Here is a 19,017-nt window from a genome sequence, read left to right on the forward strand (position 1 = left end):
TCAGAAGACTAACTCGTTGCTGTTGGGAGAGCCGTAACGGAGTGATATTACAATGATTTAACTCACCGAGCTACGTGTACGTATATATATGAAAAAAATGCTTTACAGTTTGCAGTACAATTCTCATTGACCATGGTATAAGTCAGGATTAAACAACGAGGACCCGTGCATTAAATGGTTTTTATGCACGACGGGGAGTCCAGAACACCACGACGTGCAGTGGAGTTAACTTGCTGAACTACATGTGCGTATGTATACAAAAATAATGCATGCCAGTGGGAAATAGACTGGCGATGGTATAATCTTATGTGTCTTCTTTGGCTTTTTTAATCAACCATGTTTAACTAAATCTTTTCTCAAGCTAATGTTTTAACACCATGAGAACTCTCCCTCCAATAGAGGGGCATAACTAAAGGGGCTTTTTCATAAAAAATGTTTTGTTAAAGTCCTTAAATCTAGCAGAGCTCTGTTCTCACTAAAACTTCAGGTTCTGCAACGTTCTTCTGTGTGATTATTGTGGAAGTGCCCGATATGGAGACACAGTTGAGTCTATGACCATTTTTTCTAAGTGGCCTGCAAACTTTTGTTTGGGATCTGATTCACAGCATGCGAGAGATTACAGTGATCTTTTCATTTCAGGTTTGTAAGTCAGTCTGTTTTTTTTTTTTTTAGTTTTTGCTATTTTACGGGGAAATTTACGGGGAAATTAGCTTTTTTTTCTCATCAAGATTGCAGTTGCTAAACATCAAGCTGATGAGGGGAACATGAAGCAAGTAGAGCCTATTTGAAAGTGGTTGAATGTTTTTACTTCATTTACGAGGAAGTACCAGCTGTCTCTGTGATGAAGACAATACTCACATCTTCATTTACCACATTGGTTCATTTGATCACCCTTTCTAAGTGCATTATCCAGCCAAAGCAATATAACATGGCCAACAAACGTGATGTTAGTCACAGTTCTGAACTCACAACTTCATAATCTCCTAATCGAACCCAAGCTTTTTATTGATCAAAATGTGCATCTTCCATATGTTTTAAAAAACTTTTGTTTCAGTGTCCAAGCAGTTTTTGGGCTTATTGTGTGTAATTTATCAACATGGAAACACTTATGTAAGGGAAAATCTACTAAACCTGTGTAACCCTGAGTGAAACAAAGTGCATCTCATGTCCATAGTGACTCAAAAAATCCAAACTAATTATGTAAATTTATAGAAAATTATGCAGGTTTACATAAATCTTGCTGTTTGATTGAAATAAAGTAATTCCACACTGAATGTTCATGGTCAGAAAAGCATGTGTCTTAGTCGTACAACTTTAACTAGCTGGTCATTAATCACCACAACCTTCTAATTTCCATTGACTGACCTTGACTACAGGTTCCAGCTTTTTAAAGCTTTTCTGCTTTTAAAAAATAAATAAATAAACAAGAGCTTTTAGAGAAACCAAACAAAAGCATCAGAAAATCATGCAGTGATTATTGAAACCCCAACTAGAATGCAACATTAGCTATGCTTTCCCCCCCGTTTCCTTCAGCCTAAATAATGGAAATCTTTTCATTTGCATGCTAATTTTTGGGTGATTCATCATAACCAGGAGCTTAAATGTTTTCCATTAGTCTTGTTTGAAATAATCTCGGGAGGGTTTATCCCTTGTTCCATAACATGCCGTTAACATACAACCACAGAGGATCCAGTCTGATCAATAACCCCCCCCGTCATGGAATCCACGCTGTAGGGTTCAGCGTTGTGGGTCATTGTGTTACAAGGCCCTGCAGGGATGCTCTGTGTGTGTTTGAATCCTGTCAGCAGATGGAGGAAATGCTGCAAAAAGGGAGGCAATGCTATTGACACAGATGAAGGGAAGAAATACACTGCGAGCTATTTGCGGCGAGAGGCAAAGTAAAGTTCCACTGTGACAGACTTGTTGGTGTGGGAGTGAGCAGGCTGTGAAGAGGGTCTGCATGGAGGAGTGTACTCTGAGCTTATATCAAAGCTCTGTCATAAAGCAGAGTATGTCTTCCCACACTAACCTTCCACTGGCCATAATTGTGTGCAGTAGAGCAGAAACTCCAGAAGTTGCACTTAAATGCAGTTTTTAAATGTTTTTCGGAGAATATTCTTTTTGCCTGAGAAATGACACTTTACAAGCTTTATTAATCTCTAAAGGAAATAATCATTTAATTCTAAAATTAATAATTAAAGTTTGGGATATTTATAGGAAAATGACATGATAACATGATAATGATGGTATAACATGATAATAGACATCTAAATGGTGTTACCCCCCTAAGCCTACACCATTAGGCAATGGTGTAGGCTTAGGGGGGGTAACTGGACATGAATGGGAGTTTAAGGGCCTTTTCTATTCTAAACTTATCCTGAAATTGAAAAATATATTCCGTGTGTGTGTGCCTTCATTGTGTCTGCTAAACCTCTGTTGAACATTATGAAAACCCTGGAGTCAAACCAGTGCATTAGCAGCTAATGGTTTACTACGTGTCCTGTGCTTACTGGGAAATTACTCGTCTCTCCGGATTCAGCTAACCATTGCTGACACACTACAATATTCGCAGGGAAGCTGTGAAAGCTAACTTGAGAATTATAGCATGTAGAACACGTACATTGAGGTACACAACAGTGCGGTGTTGATCCCTCGACCCACTGATAAGATAATCTGTATGTTTACACGGGAGTTTTATTTCCTCTTTAATTCCAAATAAAAGTTAATTCCGCTTTAAACTGATGAAAAATGACCATTTAAACACTTAATTCCTAATGCAGATTTCTAATTGGAATTAAACTTAATTCTGATCTAAGCGTCTGGTTCATTTGCCTTTTAATTCCGAACTATTTAATTCCTCTGTCATGTAAACCTTCATTCCGCTCTAAGTTATTTCCGGTCGTTCTGCACATGCTCGTTACCTTGTCCTGTCCCGATGACGCGCATTGTTTTGTCTCCCATGTTTCGGCAGACTGTCTTTCTTCTCCTTCTCTGCAAAAAGTGAAGTAGTATGCTCGTGTTGAGCTGGTACTTCAAATTTATAATAAAAATACCGCCGAAACTGGTACTTATTATGTAGTTTTTACAAGTTGCGACTGAAAAGACGAGAAACAGGGAGTGAACTTTGTTTATTTCCTGTATACGTCATACATAACGTGCACCTTCTGTCCAATCAGAACCCTTCCCAACCCGCCGCTCTAAAGAGGAATTAAGTGAGGACGTGTTTCATGTAAACCTTCATTCGGACTTATTATTTTCATGTAAACTTGTAGGAGAACACATTAATTCCGAATTATTAATTCCAAATTAAAAAACATCATGTAGCTGTAGCCATTCTCCTCCTCTGGACACTTAACATGCCTAATCGCTAATAAAACAGTCCAAAGTTTTTCCCTCTTAACTTTCGACCAGGAGTTATCAGATGCCACATTGTGCACACAGCCAATAAATTAATAATTTCCAACACCCACCAGTTTAACTGTTTAGAGTGTGTACAGGATGTCAGGCTTAGAAACTCGACCATGTTATTCTGCATTATAATCTTCATTTTATTTCAAAGAAAGAAACATTAAGTTTGTGTGGTGTTTTATATTTTTCTCTAAACGTGTTTTATTCCAGTTTTCGACTGTTTATCTTTCATCAAACAAATATTAAAATCATAAGAACCTTGGTGATATATATTCACAGGCCACCAGGTCCACCTTGCCAGTACCTGGTTGGACCTCTTTTGCCTTCAGGACTGCTTTAACCTTTGATGACATAAATTCAACAAGGCATTAGAAACTTTCCTCAGAGATTTTGCTCCACATCGACATGAAGTATCACGCAGTTTGTCAGGCTGAACATTCATGATGAAAATTCCTCCTCACTCCAAAGATGCTCTATTGGACTGGGATCTGATGACAGTAGAGGCCATTGGAGTGCAGTGAACTCATTTGGAGATGTTATGAGCTTTTTGACATGGTCCATTATGCTGCTGAAAGTAGCTGTCAGAAGATACATCATTGTGATCCTGAAGAGATGGACATGGTCAGCAACAAAACCCAGGAAGGCTGTGGTGGTTAAACCACGTTGGGTTGGAACCTAGTTGTTGATACAAGGTAGGGTGGATCCATGCTTTATTGATGTTGCCACCAATTCTGGCCATTGAGACTCAAACCAGGCAACATTTTCAACTTTCTATTGTCTATTTTTGGTGAGTCTGTGTGAATTGTAGCCTCAGTTTCCTGATGTTAGCTCACAGGCTTGGCACTGGTGTGGTCTGCTGCTACAGCCTGTTTTGTGTGTTCAGAGGTGGTTTTCTACACATCCAAGTCGGAATCAGTGTTTATTTGACTTCCTGTTGCCTTTCTGTTATGTCCAACCAGACATCTCCTGGCCCAAACAACTGTGTCACATTCAAAGTCACTTAAAGTCCTTCGCTTTTTCATTCTAATGCTCAGTTTGAACTTTACTAAGTCGTCTTTCACTGCCATGTCAACGTCAAAATACTTATTTGTGTTAACAAGCAGTTGAACAGGTGTACCTAACAAAGAGGCCAGTGTCTGCCCGTCTTTAATGCTATACTTACGGCCAGTGACATGCAGTGAGGTTCAAGGCTGGTGAGGCACTGACTTCTCAAGAGTCAGATTTACAATTGTAAGAACTGGAACAAACAGCACCTTGCCACACAGCCAGTCTTTTCTCTGTACCACTCGGTTTGAAAAGAACGACTCCTTGACTCAGTTTGAAGCAAACCTTTTAGCTCTGGCATTGGTCCATCATGTATTACCTTCTGTTTGGACTGGAAATCAAGTTTTGAGACATTTTTTAGTGTTGAAATATAATCCTCCACAATGAGATGGATCAGGCAGAGTATTAAATAGCCGCTGGCTTCAGCTTGGCGCCGACTTTCAGCTGAAGCTGCTGCAGCAAGAAAGCACCTGCCAGATTGCGTACACCCCCTTGAGGTGAGGCAGAGTACTGCGTGCCTCACCGGCTGACTTTTCTTTGCACTTTATTGTACGATCGGCAAGGATAACTCTCACACATACATAAAAGAGATTACTCAGACTGTAGAAAGTCATAGTGTATAATTAATACTTATGTAAAGTTCATATTGGCAATAGACTGAGGAACAGAAATGGGCATGCATCATTCTACCCAGTTTGTATTGGATTGCGCTTTCAGACGTGAGGCACCACTCGCCACTGCCTCACCCAGGGTTTCTGCCATCGGTGATAACTCAAATTTGGCAAATTTTTTGTGATAAAATGTCAGAAATATGTATGTAGTAATACTAAAAATGTATTTTAAAAATAGATTAATGGAAAATATTGACATTAATTGTATGTACTTTTTTCCATTTTTAAATTCATGCGTGCCTCACCTGCCTCCCCTGACCGCACGTCACTGCTTATGGCCAGTGCCTGTCATAGTTAACCTGAAAATACTCCAGAGTAAATGTAGTGGTGACTCTGCACATTGCTGCTGTTAAACAGCTGATATCTGTTTTAGCTAGTTTTACAAAAGATTTTTTTTCAAGGCTATCAACAGCTAGCTTGTTGATCATGTGATGTATTTTGTATGCAACATGACATACAAAACATAAAACTATGAAAAGTAGTAAACACTGTGACTAAACATTTCCAGTCAGTTATTGGTATGTTGTTGTTACAGATCCTAAAATACTAAATTAACAAAAATGCGGATTTTATATCCAAGTATTTCTGAGGCATGAAGAGATTATTTTCATTGGAAAATTTTCTAAATGTGTAACATTAATGAACATATATTTTTTAAAGGGATTTATTCAGTGCCCAGAGAAAGAATTTAAATATCCACGCCTTTAGACAATAGCTAAATGTGATTCTCAATCCTGTTAAGTATTAATAGTTTCTGCTGTTATTGCTGGAAGCAGTTCCATGTAAGTCTGGATACTGCATCATAACACACTACATTCCTGCTGCTGTATGGATGCATGTTAACAAGCAGGAGCAGTGGGTGTGTGATTATCAGTGGCTTCCGTTAAGCAGGTCTGACTGCATTTTTCATTTTCAGATGACGTGTGATTTATTTACCTTAATCAATTTATTTTTTGTTGCATAAACCTAACAGAGTAGTTAGTCTTGCCTAAACAATGGCAAACTGCCTGAAAATGAAGATAAAAACTTTCAGAAATGCAACATATCAGGAAAATTCCACTTAAAACTTAAACTTTACTTCTTCTTTTTTTTTTTTTTTTTTTAAAGTTTTCCTTTCTGTTTTTATTGATACTTCTTCTCTGGAACAGAAGGGTCATTATCATTGTTAAATCTGCTTTGAAGAAATAAAATATTTCCATGTAAACATCTAATTCTGAATGAAAATGTCAGTTCTGAATTAAACTTTATACTGAAGTGGCTACTTTACTTCCATTTTAAATCTGAATTGATTAATTTCTGTATCATGTAAACGTCAATACCGCTCTAAGTTATTCTATGCATGCTTGTTACGTTGTTGCGTCGCGGTGACGCACATATTCTATGCGGTCTTCTGCCCGCCATCTCCGGAACTCTGTCGTCCTTCTCCTCCTTGGCTGCTGAAACAAGTTGAATAGTATGCTGGTGCTTCAAAATCATAATCAGATTCTAAGTGAAAATTATTCTTATGTTGTCTTCCATGTTGTCACAGAAAAAAGAAGTGGAATCTGATTATTTCCAGTAGACCTACATACTTCACATTGGGCTCCTGTCCAATCAGAGCCCTTCCCAACCTCCAGGTCTAAAGCAGACTTCAATTCAGAATCACTATTCCATAGTTAACTCAAAGGAGAGTACTATAATTTGGAATTATTTCCTTCGGAATAATTCATTTTGCATTAAAAGACATCATATTACTGTAGCCAGTGTAATTTATAAATTGATAAATTCAGTCAAAGATATTCTGTATGTTTCAATGTTCATTAATGCTACCAATAATTATCTATAAATCAGGGATGTTCACATTTTTCAGGCCAAGGACCTTTAAATGGACAGAGATGGAGCGTGGTCAGCCGTAGAGCTGATTGACAGGGGTACTGCAACTTGACATATAACTGGTGAATATGTCAGTCATAACCTTTTTGTGAGTTCGAAGACCCAGACATTGTCACTGTGGTTCAGTAGAGCAGTACCTTCATCTCCCTTTGCAACACAGATAAGAGAAGAGCACATTTTCAAAGCACTCCTCTTGACAATATTGACACCTTTCATGACTGACCAACAGCTAACAGTTCAGCACTCAAGTCTTTGGCAGCAAGTTGCTCCCTGTGTACAATGCAGTGCATCCAAATCACTTGCAGAGTCACATCCTTTACTAGCACCATTTTTCCACTTTTTACAGCAACTACTTGGTGTATTATACTTGGAGATGGCAGATGCGCTGCAGGTATCCCTCAAACCACTGGTACTCATGGAAAGGATTGCTGAAGCTTGAGGAGAGGATTCAAATCCAATGTGATTAGACATAAAGATCCCGGTCCAGACACTCAAAGTGGTTAGAAATAAAAGGCCTTTAATAAAAATCTGTAAGAATCCTGATTCTTTGGATTTGAATCCTCTCCATATACGTAGTAAACAGTGGTAATCTGTGTTCATGAAGGAAAATCTAAACTTCAGATTATTATATGTGTTTATAGTATAGTCAGTCAGAATTCTTATGTGAACTGGTTGCATTATTTTTGTATACATGCACTAATAGTTGGCAAGTTAAATCACTGTTATATCGCTCTGTTATGGGTGTCACCCTAGCAACACATGAATCAATTGGTTCAGGTCAGGTGGCCTTTGACAGGTGAATGGGAAAAGCTCGCTGTGACATGACAGTAATTTAGCATAAAAAGTACAACGTGGACAGCCTAAAATACTTCTTGTACTTCAGCAAATTGAGCAAGTTTTGGAAAAAAAAATTGCATAACATTTGCTATTAAATGTTTACTGTGTGGGACCGTGGAATAAGCAGATTAAACAACTCTGAGCTGTGCATAACATGGTTTTAATGCACCTCCCACATTGTTTAATCCTTAATTATATTCTTCTCTTCTGTTATTTGCATCCATGTAGCACCCCTCAGCCATTATATCAATTACTGCCTCACCTTTTGCATGTTCAGCTATTGTTTTACAGGTGAAGGGTATTTCTCTTGTTACAAAACTTTCCATTTTTGCTCATAGCATTGTTCATGCAGTTGGTTTTATAACACACTGGCCTCAGAAGTTGTCCGTTGTGGATAAAAGCTGCCGTGTTTCAGCAGGAATATCTTGATCTGGTTGCAGATAATTAAAGTAAAACATTATTTATTTGACTTATTATTAAAATATTTTCCTTTGAGATAATGTTGGTGCTTCATCTTTGGATTTTGGATCTTAGTCAGGAGTGAATAGGCTCTTGGCTATCGTAGGAGACCTGAGACAACCAGCATGCGACGTGCAGTTTTGTGATCGTCACAGCAGCAATAGAGGAGGGGTTTCCTGTTTCTGTGCAGGAGTCGGAGGAGACCGGTCCAGGCTGGTCTGGTGCTGAATGAAGTGGTGCCCAGCTTCAGATAGTCCCTGTGTGTCGCTGTTCTGTTTGGAATTAACAAATAAACATCATGTATATTTAAATTTATGGGGGAAAAAAATCCCTCTTTCTTTCTATTTGTTGAAGAGATTGTACAATCAACATAATTTCAGGAATCTCCTAGTAGTACCTCTGCAGACCCTCTGGGAGGTCACAAACCCTCTGTTGTCATAAACACAATAAAGGGTCCTTGAAGTTTGTACACAATAGCTGCATCCTCAGAGAATCCATTCCTCATGGGCTGTGGAGATCTGTGGGGAGATCTGTCTGTATGCAACACGTGTGCGTTTTGTCTTCAGGGTTCAAATTTATATTAGTCATTCTCTGTTGAAGCTCAGCCTGCTCTCTTTGCTGAAATCTATTGTCGAAATCTGCCTTCTAATGATAAGAGTGCATTCTGAATAACACGATGAAGCCTTGCTTTATGCAGCGATTATACTGCAAGAACAGAGATGAAAAAGAGGACACAAGGTCAACATGTGTGCGTTCCTGTGTCTCTTCATCACGAGACAAACTGTGGTTTTCAGACAAAGCCTCTATATGTGACTAAAAAGTACTGTGAAAAAAGGAAAATGTAACGGCTTTGTGTAAGAACATTTGACTGATGGAACTTTCCTACCAGAGGTGTTAACAGGATGTGGTGTGCAAAGTGTCTCAAAACAAGCGAGTGGGCGAAATGAGGGGGCACTTCTCACTAGGTTTGTTGTAATTTTGTGTTCTTGTTATTTCTTTTTCTGTGCTCCCTGGCTTGCCGGTGAAGGGAGCCGACACGTTGAGCATAACTGAACTAAATCACCGCCTGGCAACTCTGACAAAATGAATGCAATTTTAGGAAGAAGCTGTTAAAAAAAATCATAAATGTACCAGTATAATGCATACATCCATCACTCAAACATTTAATTTTCTATACCTGCGTAGTCCAATTCAACTTATCCCATCTGCTATCATTCAAGAGACAAAGTCCATCACAAGACCATAAAGCAGCTATATTCCTCTGAAACAAAACGTAGTGATAGTGGATACATTTCTTCACAGTTACTGATATTAACGAATGTTTTTCTAAGCAGGAACTTTGGGGATACCTCACGTACACAATGTGTGTTTGCTGGCTTTTAGCATTTGTGATCATTTGAATGTTTGAATCTCTTTGGCTTGGGCTGCTTACATTGTCCCAAAGCTTCAATTAAAGATCTACAACAGTGTCCATCTATTGGTTCTGGACAAAATACATGAAATCCAGTTCAAATATACTTGAGTTCAAAATTTAAATCTTTAAATTGCTTGTTTTATGAATCAACCACTTCAAGATACTTCCTATGAAAGCTTGAAAAACAGCCATTTTTCACATTTTCAATGCAGTATTTTGCATACTGCATTGAAAATTCATTTGATGTAAAATTACATACTAATGGAGCGTCACTTTAAACATTTATTTTAATTTTTTTTTTTTTTATGCATTCAAATGTGATTATGTAATTTTATGCAGTTGTGATTTTGTTAGATGAAGAACTTTGTGTCTGCAATACCAATGAGCTCTTTTTAAAGTTAATTTCTGTCATCATATTAATTAGAAATGCAGTCAGAGTGCATTTAAATGCCACAGATTTCTTGAATGCAACATTTTCATTTTTTTTATTGTGCAACATTAAAAAACAATCAAAGCTCTGATTGTTGCTCTTAGAAATTACGTAAAAGCTAAACCTGTAAACAGAGTTTTGATTCTGATTGCGGGAAGAGCTGAAAGCTCTAATTTAATGGTTTCCAGACAAGAATGCCTTCATTTCAAACATCGTTTTAATGACAGTGATCCTGCTGTTAGTGCTGGGTAGCTACTCAACAGATACCACTAACATCTGTCTTGTTTTTTCCATCTCATTAAAAATGTCTTGAATACACGATTGATTTAATACCATAACCGAAAAGCTGCAGGACAGAAGGGCAGATTGTTCTATGCATGTCGGACCAAACGGTACCGCTACATCCTCAATAAGAGCATTTGGTAAAACTGATTTAGTCATCATTTAGAGACCTTAAAGATTATAATCTTTACCTCTACATACCCAAGAAGACCAATGATTCACTTAAAAGTAGGAATAGACTTTGTGGGTAAAATGGACATGTTGTGTTTATGTCATGGAAAAACCAGCATGAGGTCCTTCAATGGTCAAATCAGTCAGATGTTGAAGCCCCCTGGTGCTGTGGGAACATTGGCCTTCTCTGTTCTTTATATAGAAGGATGTACCAATTAAGAGCACATAGAGGATGCTTTTGCTCTGAGAATCAATGTAAAGGTTCTCTGTGTTTATCGAGCCCTCCCACAGACAAATATTAAATCAGTCTGAGCTAGCCAGAATACATATTTTATTAGGCAGAGAAAATACTGTTCCGAAGAAGAAAAACACCAAAAATAAATTTCTTTCATACATCAATTCCTCTCACATGGCATAGGAAGGTCACTATACATCAAAAAGAAACAAACATGATCAGTCTACGCTTGGCTACATGGATAGTGCACTGTACAGTCAAAAGCATGACATGGCTCAGGTGTTATTACAGCAAAGCTTGATGGCCTTCAGTCAGCACTTCTTCATCATTTTCCTTTCTTTTTTCCCCCCGTTCCCCAAGTAATAGATCAGCAAAGATGAAGTGTTGAAGTGAACAACATTAGCCAGAATGGTTGAATGGATGAAGCAGACCGAAGCTCTGAATCCAGACGAGCTTGAGGAGGTCTTGGCACTGAATGAAAGTGATAAAAACCTCCTGAAAGAAGCAGAGAGGGAAGGCAGCTGGGGTCGACTTTTGGCAGCTTGTTCTGTTCAAAAATTTGTTGACAAAGACGGGAACTATTCCACTTTTTCCCATGTGAACCAGGAGCCAGTTCAGGGCAGAATACCCTGTTTTGGCCTATAAGATGCACATGCACACAAAAACACACACCACCCAGGCCCCTTGGACTTTCAACATGACGTAATCTGACTAGAACACTACATGCAGACTTATACGAAGGCAGAACTTTACAAAGTCATGCAGATGGAATGTTTTGATATTTTTGTCGCTTTAATCTGACAGAGACATATTCAGCTGGCTGGCTAGAAGTCTGTTTAAATTCTCGCAGAAGGGATTGTTAGTAAACTACCATTAATCAATCTAGGCCACTGTGACAGGCTGGAAAGTGTGCTCTCAGAAAACGAAACCACATCAATCTTCATAAGGAAAGAAAACGAGAAGGGGCTTTACAAAACTAAAGATCTTCACTTAAGAAATGGTGGATATTTTCCTCTTATAATGCAGAATAAAAATCTGTCATTTTCTCTTGACGAGGTAGCCTGACCCACACTTCATTGTACACAACTTAAAAAAACTTATGCATCTTCATTCTGGAAAATGCTTCTTTTTTCCCAAAAACACTATTTAGATTTATTTTTAACAAGTGGTTTCACCGACAAGTTTTCATTCACAACTTTTTTTTATGACACTTATTTAAAACTCAATCACATCAGCTTTAATGTGCAGGTTATCCCCCTTTGTGTGTCTTTCAGACGCACAAGGACCCACTCTATCTCTAATCCATGAAAAATGGTGAAAGATTAAACCTGCTTCCATGCTGCTTTTGATATCAGCATTGAGACAGACGTTTACTTTCTTGGTTTTACTTCACTTAAAGTGTAGAATATAATAAAATACAAAATTGGGGCTTTTCATTTGAAAGTGTGGACTTATGGTAAGAAACTTGACATTGTTATCTCTAAAGAACCACCATAAAATAGATTTTATCTTAAGTATAACTGAGATTTTCCAAGTTTCCTGTCAGCTTAGGAAACGCTATGCTTGCAATGGTGACACTTTGGAGCTATCTTCAGCATTTAGAACAGATGTAGCAGGCTCCTCACCAAGCATGAGAATATTATGAGATGGGAGAGAGAACAGGTTCTTTTCACATTGCTGACGATTATTCAAAGATCCATTGCTTCCATAATTGTTTTTATGTATAAGGTTACAGCCAGAGAAATTTAAATACACTGCCTTATGACTAAATAAACCAAACAGCACCTCCAAACCTCACAAAATGATGTTACTTCAGCGTGTTTAAGCCAGTGATTCCCAACCACAGGTGAAAGGGGGTACATGAAAAAATCAGAGAGCAACTATGCTATTTTAAAAAAGTACTTTTGTTTACGACTAACTCACTGTTTTGATTAAACAATAATTTAACAGTGTGTGAAAACTAGTCAGCAAAAATAAAAATAAAAAGTTGTGTTAGCAGTGTTGTAGTGGACCTTCAAGAAGTGGGTATACTATCAATTTTTCACCCTTTTCTTTTTTATTTTTTAAAAAACAGAAAAAAGTAGCCCAGAAAAACGCTGTTTTAGAAAAAGTGACATTTAAAACTACTCTGTTTAGTTTACCCCAACAATCCATCAGTACATCTGCTCCTTGTCACATGATTTCTGCTCTTCGGTTTCAGGGAGGAAGAGTTATAAAAATGACTAAACCAGTACTGGAACACAGACTGGTGAGAGACATGCTCATGGACATATGTTTTTATAATGTCTATGTTTAGGCAGAAGTTATTGCAGCTGATGGCTAACTGAACCGGTGCAGCATAGGTAACCTTAGCTGAGCTGCTGGGCGACATAGGTACATGTGCACGGATGTTTGTAATTGTAAAGCAGCGTCACAGGGGGTTCAGAAGTGTGTTTACTCAATGCCGACTGAAAAAGAAGTGGGTATACGCCGTATACCAGTGTATACAACACTAACAACAAGAAGGAAACAACAAGAGTTGCTTGAGGTTATGGCTGAACAGTTGAAATAGATGACTCAAATGATTGGAACACAAATGAGGGCTTCTCAATGTACCAAGTAAACAGCGCTTTGACACACAGCGATTTGAAACTGAAGTATCAAACAATGGGCAGACATGCAAGAGTTAGCTAACTTGCTAGCTTAATAGGGGGTTGAAATGGTGCGTTTAAAGTTAATGATAAATCAGGTAAATTAAAAGTTGAAATAGGTAAAGGCTAATGTGATCAAAATACATGTTAAAATGCAATCTCTGCATGTTGAAAAAGCTAAATGTAATTGGCAATGCTACAAAACTAGCAAATCTACAGATAAATGTATCTAAAAGTAAGCAAATTAAAATATAAGGTGTTTTTAAAAGGGTATATGAAGAAACGGTGATTTTTCAACAGCTGTATCAGTTTTTCAAGAAGTCAACAACCTTTTCTAAGATTATCCAGAACAAATTGTTAAAACAGAAACAGCTGTAAGTAAAATCAGCAGAATGAGCTAACATATTACACAGTCTGTGGAAATAGTTTAATGATTGTACGTTTAAACTAAGAGGAAATGGTTGTCTCGACTGAAATGATGAAGTAGCCAGAGGGATATGAAGTTGGACAAAGGAGTTAATAACTTTAAAAAAAAGAAAAGAAAACAGTGGCTGATATGTCCAGCTTCTGCAGCTTTGAGACCTAAATCTTGACTTTCATTTCTAAAATGTATAGAAGTTACTGGAAGTTGAAGATGGAGAGCTTAAACTTCTCGGATAAATGCAACAGTACCCTTTAGATTAAAAAGTGGTTGGGAAACTCTGGTTTGATCCAATCTGGAAACTAAATATTAGGCTATATGTGCTTATTTGACTATTTGTCCGCCTGGCAGAACAACTTTCCTTCGTATAGATTACATTTTTGGACTCACTGTTTCTGTGATTGCACATGTTGATCATCCTATACAGTAATCTGAATCAAAATAATGATTACAGTGCTGGAATATGGAGCACGACCTTGCAAAGAATGAAATAAAGAAAGAAATAAACCCGAGATCTGCTTTGTTGTTGGAGACGGGATGCTAACCAACATGTCAACTATAAGTCTATATGGTGCTGTAGGCAGATTTTTGTTCTCAGTGGATCTTTACTATAAACTCATTCCTTTAACATCAACTAACTGATGTGGTTTGTGTTTGTAATTAATATTTCTTCATTTAATTTCTCTTGGAAAGTTTTGTACAGTCAAATCACAAAATTGTTCATTGAAGGTCACATTGATTTATACTTGAGAGAATCTTTGTAAGAAAGCAGCACAAAAAATGTATTTGAATTTACAGCATAATCGTAAGTAATGATTAGATTTAGAGATTCAAATTTGCTCTGTGAACTAGAATAATATAAGAGAAAATCGTGGCAAATGTTTTCATTCTGCAAACACAACGATGTAAACTCGAGAACAACGGAGGCGAATGCTCGTCCACGTTCTGGCAGTGAGTAACACTGTGATTGAAGAGTCCAGATACAAACAGCGTTGGTCCACACCAATGCAACCAGTTAAGCTTGGGAGAAGTGGTTGCCGCTGTCGAGATAGGCTCACAGGTTCTCGTTGGTGTCATGTTGGCACTGGCTGTCAGTCGAAGTGTTCAGGAAGGGAAGCTCCTGGTCGCAGCCCTGCAGCTTCAGAACCCGATTGCTGAGATCCAAGCAGCACTAAAGAAGATTCACATGGTGAGACAGAATTAGTGCTCTGAATAATTCATACGCGTTGGCAGCCTGAGTTCAGGAGACTAATACGAGGGGTGCGGAAAGGATAATTAAAATTAAAATTTAACAGTCTATGAGGTGAAGTTTATTCTTGTTGGCCTTTGCATCCGTTTAAATGTGTCATAAATGATTACAAAGCTGTAGATTGGATACAAAACATGAAGGTTCCCTCATTCAACAAACAGATTTGTTCTTAAATCCTGCTTACAAACCTTTTACAAAGGTTGTGGCTTTCATCCAACTCTTCTTATCTTGGAATTGTTCTTAGATATGAATAAATCACACCAATAATCAGAAGTACTCCCCTGAACATTTACATTTTGACATGTTCAAACTATCTTTTACACTTGACCAAAAATTAAGTAAAAATGCCTTTTTTTTTAAAAAAATGTTTGGAAATTTCAATTTCTCTTATATAAATAAAAAAACTATTAATTAAATGAATATATATATTTAAAATGTGTTTCACTTGTTTTATAATATCTGCTCTTCTATTATGTAAATGTTTGCAACAAAAAAATCTATTAGTCATGAGGGTGAAAAATAAAATAAACTGAAATAAATGCTCATTTATTTTAATCATGCTAACCTATTTAATTAATCTTCATATTTATTTGAGGTCGTATCACCCAGGTTCATCTCAAACAAAATCAGCTTTGCGGTATTTTCTGATCTTATTAAAATATGATAATAACACAGTAATGACTTAGTCAGACTTTTTAAAATGTTGATAATTTACTAAGTATTTCATTATTTTAATAAAAGAAAGATATTACAGGTTGTGTCTTAATGTGATGATTTCCGCAGTATAAGCATAATGTATTACTGACTCGTTCATTCAACAACAGGTTCCAATCAATTCAATTCTGTTGACAGTCTTTAATAATCAAAATTAAATTATTTCTATTATAATTATTAGTTATAGTATGAAGTCATGGTGATCACCAGGTTACACCACTTTCTTCTGGAAGTTTCATTTCATCACATGCATGACTCGCTTCATCAGTACAACGCATCTTAAAAGGATGGCACAGTGGGCATCAGTTTGCTTTACAAGCTGCAAGGGAACGGTCGGCTCTCTAATTAAAATTAACCCTACGATGCAGCTTTCCCCCTTTAGGCACGACTTCACCGAGATCTGTTCTGATGTGCTCATGGGACCAGACTGCAGGCTGCTGCCAAATTCAGGAGCAATTAATTACCAGTTTGTACATGAAGCTGCTCCTATATCATTAGAATCTCAAGAAGATTCATAAGAAGATGTTGGTGAACGAAGCCCATTACTCTTGATAAACTTTAACTCTCATTAAGCACAAGTAATCCATTTATTAATCCTGAGGATCTTCCTGCTTTTCTTTCTTAAATTCTACCAAATTGAACAAGACTTTAAGATTAATGTTGACAAACTACGAAGTCTTTAACTTACACATTCAACATTCCTCATAATGTTGTCATCATCATCATTGTGATAATCCTTATGAATGTGGTAAGAATGTAGTTTACTAACATAAATGATCTTATCAAAAATACCATTTTAGTCTTTTCCTTTACAGTTTGTCACATTTATTTAATTCACCAAACTATTTTAAATGTTCATGTTTTCATGATTAGGTAAACTCTGTTTTCTACCCAAACTGTTAATTTATTATGTTTCTTAAGCATCATTTTTCCTGTTTAGTGTTTACAAAATAAGCAGCATTTTGCTTTGGGCAAGTTTTCTTTCAGTCTGATAACTCAGAGGAGAAACATGTGTCTCTTTAAATGCTAAACAACCAGCCATATTGGAATAAAAAATAGTTTGCTGTCTGTAAGCCTTTTTTCTGCTTGCAGCTGCTTGCAGCATTCTGAATATTTTTATGAAAATTTTTTATTTGAACCTGTCTTTATGTCTATGTATAATCATAATTAATTGCTTTATGTAGAAAAAATTAATGAATAAATAAAATGAAAAATAAATAATTCAGAAAAGCTACAGAGAGGCTTTGGCTTATATGATCTTACCTCACAAATTACAGAAAATGATACTTTCACAGCATGAAGTTCTTCTCTAATTAGTTTTTACACTTGATAAGTGGACAGCACTGAAAAAAGACAAACACTACCTTCAAATTGCAAGATAGTCTTTTCTTTGCCTTGAAATGTCATTTCTTCAAATGTGTACACGTGGAAGTTACACATCAGAGTGTCCTGAATCAGCTTTTATCTGGGTTTGAGCTGCACAGTGGGCAGCTGATAAGAGGCTGTACCATTTTAAATAACCCCATCCTTCTTTTCCCACAGATAAAAACCAAGAATTTACTTCTTTTATTCCATATTACCTCCTACAATGTTTACTTTTGTTGAAATAAACCAATTTCTTTCCACTTTTGCTTACATATGGGAACCATGTCGTGATATTTGTCTCTTTAAAAGCACACACACCCAAAGGCACACAGAAAAGCTCATAAAATATTATTAAAGCAAATGAGGTCCTTACTTTAATTTCAAGCAGAGTCTGCAGACCCAGGCACAGCTCAAACGCCTCATCTTCTGAAAGTGGAAAAAGAAGAAAGATAAAAGGTGTGGGGAATGGAACGAAATGAATCGAATTAGAAAACTGCATTTTGAAAAACTTAATTCATTCATTAACATCCTCATCTGAGCATGCATAAATTAGTTTAAAGTTAGAGCAAAAATATTCACGCTGCAAGGATGTGAGCTGTGAGCATGTAGACTGGTGATGGTGGGTATGAGTTTTATGCTGGCAAAGTGAGAAGTTGATGTCTATCAATCTAATATGGACCAAATGATCAGATAAGTATTTTATACAGTCCATTTGATATTTTTAAAATTGTAAATATATATTTTGCCTGAAATGATGTACCAGCAAATGTTCTTAATATTCTGTAATGATAATAGATGGGTTGAAAACTCATCTGCACAGAAGGGGAAATGAACGAATCTGAAAGCAGAACTACAGAAAGACAAGACTGAGATTTTTTATGACTAAAATGACCTTCAGTCTTCTTTCAGAGACAGAAAGTGATTTGATGAGCCTTCACTAATAGACTAATGCATTTTTTTTCTTTATGTGATGCCTTTATGTATCCACATCTCAGCATTTAGGGTTTTTTTTTATACATTATTTTTCAGTGAGATATTTTAGAAACGTGCTTTGATACTGAAGGTTGGCACAAAACTTTCCAACGATGCTTTCAAGCAAATGCATCTTAAATAAGTTCCTTTAGCACAAGTAAGTGATGACTAATGGATGTGTTTCAAAGTTAAGTTGAGTTATTATGACTCTTTAAAACAGCCTATCATGCTAATTCACTGCTCTACATTATCACTATTATTCTGACTCCATTAGACTAATTTATAAGATGGAGATCTTTTTCTACAACAAGTTTTGCCTCCTTTTTAATTCTGACTGGCCAAGATATGGAAACCCAGTAACACTATCTAGTGCTTTTTAGAAGTGTCTTTATAAGACGATTGCATTTAAAACAACAATTATTTATCATTACCTCTACATAATTTCAACAAACTTCAGCAATAATTACTTTCATTTTTTTTTTTTTTTACCGACAAATAGAAATTGAATCCATGTCTTTTATAGCAATCTGTAAATGAAGGAAAAAAGACTAATCTTATTCTGCTTTCCTTAACCTGTAATTTGGTTTTATGGTGTTAAAAGTATCATTTTTATTTTTGTTTTAGTTGAAAAAAGTGAAATACAACATAACTTTTTTTTTTTTTTTTTTTACTAAAGTCTCAGCTGTTTTTTTTTTTTTTTTTTTGTTTTTTGTTTTTTTTTACTAATGATGTTAGTATGGTTGTATTTAATGTTGTATTTGCTTAATATCTTATCGTTTGGGTTTGTCAGCTACTGTTACATTGCTAAATATCAGCCTTGCAGAGCAACTAGCATGGCTGCAA

The 19,017-nt window shown here is 36.6% G+C and overlaps 1 protein-coding gene across 1 annotated transcript in view; it reads right to left on the reverse strand.

Moving 5' to 3' along the window:
- Nucleotides 1-14,911: 14,911 nt before the first annotated feature.
- Nucleotides 14,912-19,017, reverse strand: part of nrip2 (nuclear receptor interacting protein 2) — a gene marked incomplete at its 5' end in the record, with an annotated part of 38,694 nt that continues 34,588 nt past the window's right edge. The window contains 2 exons of the mRNA XM_079262911.1: nt 14,912-15,045; nt 17,576-17,628. Of these exons, the coding sequence (XP_079119037.1) occupies nt 14,929-15,045; nt 17,576-17,628 (170 nt within the window). The 3' untranslated portion in view covers nt 14,912-14,928. The remainder of the gene's footprint in view (nt 15,046-17,575; nt 17,629-19,017) is intronic.

Source organism: Telmatherina bonti (genome assembly GCF_933228915.1).
Source record: "Telmatherina bonti genome assembly, chromosome: 23".
NCBI lineage: Eukaryota > Metazoa > Chordata > Actinopteri > Atheriniformes > Telmatherinidae > Telmatherina > Telmatherina bonti.